This window comes from Herpailurus yagouaroundi, unplaced genomic scaffold (genome assembly GCF_014898765.1).
Source record: "Herpailurus yagouaroundi ecotype Mexico unplaced genomic scaffold, PumYag 208, whole genome shotgun sequence".
Taxonomy (NCBI): Eukaryota; Metazoa; Chordata; class Mammalia; order Carnivora; family Felidae; genus Herpailurus; species Herpailurus yagouaroundi.
In genome coordinates, this window is record NW_024412439.1 from 10137275 (window position 1) to 10145978 (window position 8704).

The window sequence follows — 8704 nt, forward strand, 5'->3', positions numbered from 1 at the left end:
TTTTCTGATCCTTCCCTCCCGCCTATAAATTCCGGCGGGGCCGCCTTTCATTGTAACCTTTTTAGAACTTGCGAGGGTTTTCCCTCCCTTAGCCGCCCCGCCCCCGCCGCCGACTCCGTAGGCGAGTACGGCCACCTGGTGGCCGTCCGCGGGAATGACAGGTTTCCCCCCAAATCTGGTGAGAAGGAGGCCCCTAGGGCTTGGGCTTGGTTCCAAGGGAGCCAGGACAGAAGCCTGTGGCTGGAGGTGGCCTCACTGGCCTCCCAGGACACAACATCCCATCCACTAGTTATTCCAGACGGATGAATTCACTCAACATTTGAGGTCATACCATCAAAATTTATTGAGCAGCAACTGTGTGCCCAGCACCGGGAACACAGCGGTGAACAGGGTGGAAATACATGGTCCCTACTCTCTAGCTGCCAGCCAGCCAGCTACATCCATAATTTTAAAGTTTAAACTGTAGGAAGTACTCTGAAATGTGCGTGGCGCTAAGAAATGATCTAGCAGAGAGTCTTGCTTTCAACACCAAGAAACCCCAGAAGCTCTCCTGAGGAAGAACCATTGAGGACTCAGCCAGGTGAGAGACGGAAGGGTGTGCAAGCAGAGGGAACAGCACGCGTGAAGGTTCTGGGGCAGGCACACGTTTCATGGACTGCGAGACAGCCGTGCAGCTGGAACACACAGAACAAAGGTGAGACTTGCAAGGTGGGCGGAAGCCGGTTTACACAGCATCTTTGGACTTCAAAGGCTTTATTCCCAAAGCAACCAGAAGCCGCTGAAGAATCTGAAGGGGGAAAGCCAGAGGCCTCGGTCTGGTTTCCAGAGCTCACTCACACTGTGGTGTGTGGGGGCAGAAGCCGAAAGAGGGTGGATTCCAGGGACATTTAGGAGACTCTGGAAGGGGGGCAGGTGTGGGCCCCTCCCGGAGGCACAGGCCCCAGGGCAGCCGCTTGGCTCGGGTTCTTGAGGCGTCGGTTTAACTGGACGCATGTGAAACAACCGCAGAGTGGACCAAACATCAGAAAGATCCAGAGACTTCACGGCCCCTCTCGCATTACACGGGACTGAGCGGAAGCCCTCGGTCTCACGGGGAGCTCAGAAAGGGCCGGGGCCAGCACCTGTCTCCACCTGCGTCCATGCCTTTCCCGGCCAGCCCCTCAGAAAGCACCTCGGCGGCCCGCCCAGCGCCTCACGGTCCCCTGCTCGGGCCCCGGCACCCCTGGCCAGCAGGTGCACGCACCTCTCCCCAGTTCTTTTGGGCCTGCGACCATCAGGAAGCCCACCGGTCTGTCATTCTCGTTCCCCGCCCCTGCTGAGGTTGAAGGGGACACATCTGGCCACTGCTCCCCCGCCACGCTGGCTGTCCCTTGGTCACATGAGTTTCCTGACCTCATTAGCTCGTCTCTAGATTACTGTTGTAAGGCTTGCCATCTTGCAAGGCAGACATTCTTTCCTTCCCTGAGGGGCCCAGGCCCGTCACGATTGCCTGCTTTTTGTCCCCCATCTAAAGGCCCTTCCTCCACTCGTTTTCCCTGCGGCCGGTCCGCATCTACCTCTTCTCCTCTAAAAAAGAAGAAAATCTGGCTGTGGGATCAACCAGGAAGCGGCCTCAACAGCTCCTGCTCAGCTGGCAGCCCTCCCTGCCTCCCCCCTGCCTCCGCTCGGCCACTGCAGAACTCTGCGGACTCCCTTCCAAAGACTGTAACTGCAGAAACCAACCAAACCACACAACAGGGCTCCGGCGTCCTGTCCCTCCAGCAAGCCTCGGACGGTGAGATGCTCTCTCGCGTTTGTCCCCCAGCCACGAAGTAGTGTGCCTTCATGCCACTAAACCTTGCCGAGCCTAGGGAGCTCCCCTCCACTCGCTAGCTCGGATGCCGCCAGGTTCATCCATCGCTTAACAAAGGCGAACGGGGACAGAAAGTCTTTCTAAGCTTCCAAAGCCTTACGGTGATGGTGTCCCTCTTACAGGGTCGTCGTATTAAGCAGGGCAAACGAAGCCCGTAGCGTAAGATCTAGCCTGAATTACCTGCTAACCGCTCGCTTCCTTTCTTCCCTTCGGGTTGCGACTGCCAACTGCTCTTCAGAAGGGAAATAAGGCAGTTTTGTTTGGCCAGTGACCGACGCTTCCTGCTCCCGCCTGGGGAAGGTCCTGTCTCCCTGCGGCCCGGCCCGTCTCCATTGCTGCCGCGAGGTTCTTCCGTCGCTCATCTCCGTGGGGGACCTCTCTCTCTCTGACCGTCGGACAGTTCTGCCTGAGCTCTGACTGACCCCTTCTACGTCTCCCTAATCCGAGATCCCGCACCTTCTGGATCGTTCCTGGGAATCAATTCATGCGCTTCTCGCATGCTTTCCGACTTTCTCAGAGCAAAGTGTAGTGGGCCTGGGAAACAGGACTTGTACACCTCAGAGACACATGGGGAACCACAGGCCAGCGGCCGGAACGGAAAGGGGGTCTGGCTCCAGCACCGCCACACGCACCTCTTTTCCTACAGGACACAGAAGCAGCCAAACTCAAAATATATCTTAAGTCTACATGAGCATATATCTCCCTTCCTAGAGTTCTGTGAGGTCATCGTTGAAGTACAGCAGTATCGCGGGTGTATAAGGTGCACTGTCCATACTGAGATAGTCAAATTCTTCGTCCTCATCCCGGATCCCGTTCTGTTCCAGGGTATAATCCATGTTCAGTTTCTTCCCTTCATATTTCCACGTATAGCTGGCAGCATGTGCGTTATAGGGGAGATAGCGGTGTAGGATTTCCCACATCGACTCCAGGGCCCCCACCTGCAGAACATGAAAGCACCCCCCACCCCCAGAATTCTGGAATGAACGCACACGCCCCCAAACAAAGGCCAGGAGCCCAAAAGATGATAGAGCTGGGATCAGAGAGCCTCCCTTGGTAGGCACTATTTTTAGGCACTTCACGGTCCCCAAGAGGAAGCATGCAGTGAATGGCCCCCAAGCGTTACGGTCCTTATGGCAGCCACTTCTAACAAACAGCCTTAAAGGGTCACAGCCACTGCTGCCTCCCCTCACCCCTACAATCGAGTACACTAATAAGAGAGTCTGCTTACAGTCACTATCCCAAACACAGCACCGTAAGAGCTTCTCAGGACCGTCGTCATTGAGGTGCCTGAACTGTGCCCCGGGCTTATGTACCCCGTGATCGGGCCACGCCTCCGACTCCCCACCCTGGAGACCTAGGTGGTCTGCTCTCCCCGTCTGCCCCTGGAGGGGGAGAAAACGCTGCTCCCACTGGTCATGGAGACCTAAGGGCCTGAAGATCTCCTTGGCGATTTGCTGGGGTTCCCCGGTCCCCTCCGACCTGCCCTCAGGCACCAGTTCTCACCTCCAGCATGTGCTCCTGCGATGTGAGCGTGTTAATGATGCGGATGTTCCGGGTCTTGGCGGACAGCCGCCCCACCTCATAACGCGACCCCTGCCACCAGGGCTTCCCGAAATCATTGGCCCAGTCGGAACGGGGCAGCTGCGGCGGGACGTGCAGAAAGCGGCCCCAGGGGGTGCGGTATCTCAGGGTGCCGGTCAGCGGGTCTATGTGCTTGCGGATCTTTAAAGCGGGGTTCGGGGAGGGGCCTCGGAGCAGTCACCATCGCCGACCCCGGCCCGCCCCGGCTTCTCCTCCCCACCCCGCTCTCCGGTGTCCCTACCCGCCCCCCCCCCCCAACCCTGGGTTCCAGCAGAACTCACGTCTCTGGTCTTCGGATCGAACCAGTGGCTGATGTCCTGGCCTGCGACTTCTATGATGGGTTTTAGCAGCAGGTCTCCTGGGAAGGAGCAACCGCAGTCAATGCTAGCCACCCAAGAACGGGGCACCGCCCCCCCCCCACCCCGAACGTACGCCCTGGCCTTGGCCCAGAGCGCGGCCCCTACCCTTATACTCCTGAGCCAACGGTGTCAGATCGTACACGGATCCCAGGTAAGATACCCAAAGGTCTTCCGGCCGGTTGTGTTGGGCCACCTCGGCCGGCGTGAAATACCGACGCAGGAAAAACTCAAAGTCTGGTCCGGCCACTAGGCCTCGGCGCGGCATGGCTCTTGCACTATCGGCCACCATCTCCCGTTGCTTCGTCGCTCTCGGCACGCTCTCACTCACTGCATCTCTTCCCCCTCGCGAGCGCGTTTATCTGCTGACATGGAAACCATTGTCCCTCTCCGGCCACCGGCCACCGAGATCAAACACTGCGCGGGTAAGGAGGCGGAGCGTGGGCTGCGCGTGCTCACGGGAAACGTAGTCCGAATCTGGCTTTCAAGGACTCGGGCTGCGTGCTTAAGGGTTCCGGGCGAAAGCGAACACCTTCCGTTTTCAGAGTGGTCTGGGCTACAAAGGGATATTTAGGACTGACTGTCTCGCGAGGCAGCAAAAGCAAGGGAGGGTGGGGTGGAGTGCGATTACGAAAAAAGGTATTCTCGCTAATTCCACGGTCCCTAACGGCTAGGTCTAAAACTAAAGAGGCAAAACTTCTCGCGATATGTTAAGACAACCGGCGCCATAGACCTCAGCGAGCCTCAGCGTCGGAGAAGAGAAGCTCGCGAGATCTCTGCAGTTGCCCAGGAGACTAAGAGGAGGAGAGGTGATCTCGCGAAAGAAAAGAGGTCGGGAGCACTCGCGAGATCTCAGACCACCGGACCCGAAAGGTTCTTAAGAAGTTGAAGGGCCCTCAGGAGGCCTGGGGGCAAATGGCCGGAGCCGGACCAACCATGCTGCTGCGCGAGGAGAACGGTTGTTGCAGCCGGCGTCAAAGCAGCTCCAGCGCCGGGGTTAGCGCGGGCTCGAGTGCTGGGCTTGAGGGGCAGCCGGGGAGCAAGATGGGGGGACGGAAGGGGGAACTGCAGCTCCCGGCAGCCTCTGGGCTTGGTGTGAGCGCCCCGCGGGCTGTCGGGAGCTGTGGTTCCGTGGGTGGGCGGTGCAGTCTCAGCGCGTGTCCCGCCCCGCGCAGGACTCAGACGCGGAGCGCGAGGACTCGCCGGCTGCGCGGGCCCGGCAGCAGCTGGAGGCGCTGCTCAACAAGACTATGCGCATTCGCATGACAGATGGACGGACCCTGGTCGGCTGCTTCTTGTGCACCGACCGCGACTGCAATGTCATCCTGGGCTCGGCGCAGGAGTTCCTCAAACCGTCGGGTCAGTCCCCGGGGAATGCGGCGGAGCCCTCACCGCGAGGCACCCCCCCCCCCCCGCTGCACCCCAGTTTTCTGGGACTAGAAGGGGCGGGACCGACGCTGGCCTGCCTCCCTGATGCTCTGACCCTTCTTTCCAGATTCCTTCTCTGCGGGAGAACCCCGTGTGCTGGGCCTGGCCATGGTACCCGGCCACCACATCGTTTCTATTGAGGTGCAAAGAGAGAGCCTGGCAGGGCCTCCCTATCTCTGACCACGATCGCGCAGGCTTTTCAGACCATTAAACCTGTAAACGAAGTGGCTCGTGTCCGAGTGTAGCTGGGACGTCGGGAGCGCTCTCAGCCCTCCTTCACCCAGCCTGGGCGGCCGGGGGTGCCAAAGGTTCCCCGGGGTTCGGGGGGTGGGGATGAGCTAAGGACTAACAGGCCCCAGGGTGGGCCCCTCCATCTTCCCTCCCACGCTGCTGCTCCAGAACTGTGACTGGAGGGGGTGTCATCCTGCTCCGGAAGGCCCATTGTTTCCCTTCCCGGCCTGGCAACACCGAGTTCCTCCAAGCTGGGGTCAGAGAACGGGCTCGGGTCCCCAAGGGGAGCAGGGCAGGCGACAGAGGCTGGGCCCTCTCCTCTCTATTGATGGAGAGGTGACTTCAGGGTCAGGGACAGAGAGAGCTCTCGGGTCTGGCCAGGAAGAACGGGCTAATGCGATAAGGGAAGGCCGGGAGGCTGAAGGATGCGCTGCTGAGCCCCCCGCCCCGCCCCATGTTTCCTGCTCCTGGGCATCGCGCGGGGGTGATAGAATCTGTGCCATCTCACTGTTCCCAGGATCCCAAACAACGCATTCGGTTCGTCAATTCTTTATTGATGTGGGGTCACTCCTTACCCCTCGAACCTCGCCCCCCCAGCCCGTAAATACTAGAGGAGCTGCACTGACTGGGAAAGGAGGACGCGAGGTTCGTCCGAATGGTGGGAGGCGGGGAGGGCTGGGGGTGGAGTGGTGATGTGCACAGGGTCCAGCCCAGATGTCCAGGATTCAGATGTAGGTAGTAAGAAAGTGGGTTTTCCGGGGCGTGGCGGATTTCCGCCAGCTTTGGGTCCACAGATGCTCCGGTTCCCCCAAGGGGATGCTGAGACCCGGCTGGGGCAGGGGTGGGGACAGGGAAGGTCGGGAGACCCCCGGGCTTCAAGTCCTTGGGGCGACTGGAAGCAGGTGCGGTCGTGAAGGTACTTCCCGACTCGAGGGTCCTCAAACCCAGACCTTCCCTGATGTGGAGCCGGCCTGGGACCCTGGTGAGGCCCGGGTTGGCCGCGGCTGCGGGGCGCGCCGGCGCCGGTAAAGGGCTCGGCTGTAGGGCACGAGGCAGTCGGCCAGGCGGAGGCGCAGGCAAAGGCGGCGGTAGCTGGCCAGGGCGAGCACGAGCAGCGGCACGAGGAGCAGGAATCCGGTGACCAGCAGGGCCGTGAAGCCCGGGTCCCGCAGGTGCGCCGTGCAAGGCGGCGCCTGGGAGCGCAGGAACTGTGGGAACAGAACCGGCGTCGGGCCCGAGCCGAGCGGCCCGGGCCCACGGACCCCACCGCCGCCTCCAGCACCGGGGCCCGCGGTCACCCGCGCACCTCGGGGCGCACGCTCACCTGGGAGTGGCAGAGGAAGCCGAAGCCCAGCATGGTGACAGCGGGAAGCAGGATGGTCCCCAGCACGAGCGCCAGCAGGAGGAGGTTGAAGGCCGCTACCAGCAGATTCTGGGCCGTGACCAGCACGGCGCAGGCCCAGCAGTCCAGGGGGTCCCGGGGCTCCGGGCCGCCGCCCGGAGCCGCTCGCTGCGCCCCGGGGACATCCGCCATGGTCGGCCTGGCTCCCGCCCGCCTGGGCCGCGGCCCTTATAGCCCTCTTTCCTGCCCCTCCCCCCGCCCGGCCTCTCCCCACCCCCACCCCCCCCCTTAACCTGGAATGCGGCTCCGGGATCGGGCACCCCCCCCACCCCAGACCGAGGAGCGGACCGGCGCGCTGGACATTCCACAGGCGCCTCGGGGAGGGGCTCGCCCCGCCGGGGTCTGCGCGGGAGGCCCGGCCGGGCAGCCCTCCCCCCAAGTGCGCGCCCCGCTAGCCCCAGCACCGTATCCAAACCGGATGTTTTTCTCGGATTTTATTTTTAATATTAATATTCTCACACAAAAATCACCGAAAATAGGGGGAGGGTTGGGAAGACCCCTCTGCCCCTGGGGCAGAGAGACAGTGCAGTGCGAGGGGGCGGGACTGTAAACCCCCCACCCCTCCGCAGCCCCAGCGTGGGAGAAAAAAAAACACCGACGGAACGAAAATAAAGCCCCAGAGAAACTCATCCCGGGGTGTCCCTGCCCCAGTGAGGCCCTGGCCCTGGGCTGGTTCACGCTTAAAAAGAAAAGTGGGGGAGGGAGGGGTGTGAGGGGAAGGTCCACGTTTTTAAAGTTGGCCGGGGCTGGGAAGGACGGGGTTCCTTTTCCTCATAGTTCTTTCTTTAAAACTTTAAATTTTTTTTATTTATTTATTATTATTATTATTTTTTTACAAAATACCATTTCAGTTCCCACTTCTTCCCCTACAGTACAGGAGTCGCTCACCCTCAGGCGGGGTCGGGGTCGGGTCGGGAGTGGGGGCCTGGTCCGAGAAAGTGCAGGACGTCGGGGAGGGGAGCGGGTTTGAGCACCATGAGAACCCGGCTGGAGCCGCGGGCGGACGGGCGGAGACGGACGGGCCGGGCCCGGACACACACTGGGGCGCGGGGAGAGCCCGGAGGCGGGCAGTCCCTGGAGGGGCTGGCGGGATGGCTTGGGGGGTGCGGGAGGTCGGGTTTTCCCAAAAATGAATAAATAGAGGTGAGTGGGACTGTTATAAATTAAAAAACAAAACGAACAAAAAAAGAAAAACCAAAAACAACCAAGAACGAACAAACAAAAAAAGAAAAAAAAAAAAAACCCAGAAAATACAAAAATCATAACCAAGTGAATAAACAGAGACATGTACAGGGGGGTCACAGCTAGCATTGGAAGTAAAAAAGGAGGTTCTGGGGGAGGGGTAAAGCCCATAGAAAGAATCTCATTAAAAACCTCGGCTGCCGTAACGTCTATGTACAAACACGAGCCGCGAGCGTCTGCGCCGGGCGGGCGGGCGGGCGGCAGGCGTGAGGGAACCCGTATGTGACCCCCGCCGCCGCCGGAGCCTGGTCCTTGTGTCTGTTGCCAGAAAGGCCAAAGTCGGTGAGGGGAGGCGCTGGCGGGCGAGGGGCTGCCAGCCCCCTCCCCGGCTTCCAATTTTTTTTCCTTTTTTCCTCTTATTTTTAAAAAAAAACTTTTTTTCTTAATAAATTAAGTGAGGGGGGAGCTGCCAATGGGGCGGAAGGGCCGGGCCCGACACCCCCTTCCCGGCCAGAGGCGGGACCTAGGTCCAGCCCAGGCGTGTGCTGGTGGCCCCGCGGCGCCCTGCAGGCGGGCGGGCGGGGCGTCCGGCCTCATCGCGACGCGCTGGCGGGGGCCTGCGGGGAGAAAACCGGCGGCGGCGGGCTCAGGCGCGGGGGCGGGCGCCGTGCT

At 60.7% G+C, this 8704-nt stretch overlaps 4 protein-coding genes across 5 annotated transcripts in view; 1 reads left to right on the top strand and 3 right to left on the bottom strand.

The window, feature by feature from the left end:
- Positions 1–318: 318 nt before the first annotated feature.
- CYB5D1 (cytochrome b5 domain containing 1) lies at positions 319–5855 on the bottom strand. Of its 2 annotated transcripts, none has more exons than XM_040453320.1 (5): positions 5431–5855; positions 3898–4345; positions 3715–3791; positions 3356–3574; positions 319–2790 (listed from the first exon to the last, which is right to left on the bottom strand). In XM_040453320.1, the coding sequence occupies exons 2-5, from the start codon at positions 4079–4081 to the stop codon at positions 2560–2562; spliced, it is 711 nt and encodes a 236-aa protein (XP_040309254.1). In that variant the 5' UTR covers positions 4082–4345; positions 5431–5855; the 3' UTR covers positions 319–2559. The 2 variants fall into 2 exon arrangements, with proteins under 2 accessions (XP_040309254.1, XP_040309255.1); XM_040453321.1 differs by lacking the exon at positions 5431–5855 and having other exon boundaries at positions 3898–4151; positions 4249–4335.
- Positions 4675–5441, top strand: NAA38 (N-alpha-acetyltransferase 38, NatC auxiliary subunit). The gene is made up of 3 exons (XM_040453325.1): positions 4675–4785; positions 4965–5148; positions 5285–5441. The coding sequence occupies exons 1-3, from the start codon at positions 4705–4707 to the stop codon at positions 5395–5397; spliced, it is 378 nt and encodes a 125-aa protein (XP_040309259.1). The 5' UTR covers positions 4675–4704; the 3' UTR covers positions 5398–5441.
- A 130-nt stretch (positions 5856–5985) lies between the features above and the next one.
- Positions 5986–7038, bottom strand: TMEM88 (transmembrane protein 88). Its single transcript, XM_040453323.1, has 2 exons — positions 6773–7038; positions 5986–6656 (listed from the first exon to the last, which is right to left on the bottom strand). The coding sequence occupies exons 1-2, from the start codon at positions 6980–6982 to the stop codon at positions 6387–6389; spliced, it is 480 nt and encodes a 159-aa protein (XP_040309257.1). The 5' UTR covers positions 6983–7038; the 3' UTR covers positions 5986–6386.
- A 1587-nt stretch (positions 7039–8625) lies between these two features.
- Positions 8626–8704, bottom strand: part of KDM6B (lysine demethylase 6B) — a 21340-nt gene continuing 21261 nt past the window's right edge. The window contains exon 24 of the mRNA XM_040452937.1: positions 8626–8649. Within this exon, the coding sequence (XP_040308871.1) occupies positions 8626–8649 (24 nt within the window). The remainder of the gene's footprint in view (positions 8650–8704) is intronic.

Coding starts and splice junctions, on each gene's coding strand:
- CYB5D1 (XM_040453320.1), bottom strand. CDS start 4,081: ATGGTGGCCGATAGTGCAAGAGCCATGCCGCGCCGAGGCCTAGTGGCC. Junction 3,792..3,897: donor GTTGGCTCAGGAGTATAAGG/GTAGGGGCCGCG, acceptor GCTCCTTCCCAG/GAGACCTGCTGCTAAAACCC. Junction 3,575..3,714: donor TCGATCCGAAGACCAGAGAC/GTGAGTTCTGCT, acceptor CCCGCTTTAAAG/ATCCGCAAGCACATAGACCC.
- NAA38 (XM_040453325.1), top strand. CDS start 4,705: ATGGCCGGAGCCGGACCAACCATGCTGCTGCGCGAGGAGAACGGTTGT. Junction 4,786..4,964: donor AAAGCAGCTCCAGCGCCGGG/GTTAGCGCGGGC, acceptor CGCCCCGCGCAG/GACTCAGACGCGGAGCGCGA. Junction 5,149..5,284: donor GGAGTTCCTCAAACCGTCGG/GTCAGTCCCCGG, acceptor CCTTCTTTCCAG/ATTCCTTCTCTGCGGGAGAA.
- TMEM88 (XM_040453323.1), bottom strand. CDS start 6,982: ATGGCGGATGTCCCCGGGGCGCAGCGAGCGGCTCCGGGCGGCGGCCCG. Junction 6,657..6,772: donor GCTTCCTCTGCCACTCCCAG/GTGAGCGTGCGC, acceptor CTGTTCCCACAG/TTCCTGCGCTCCCAGGCGCC.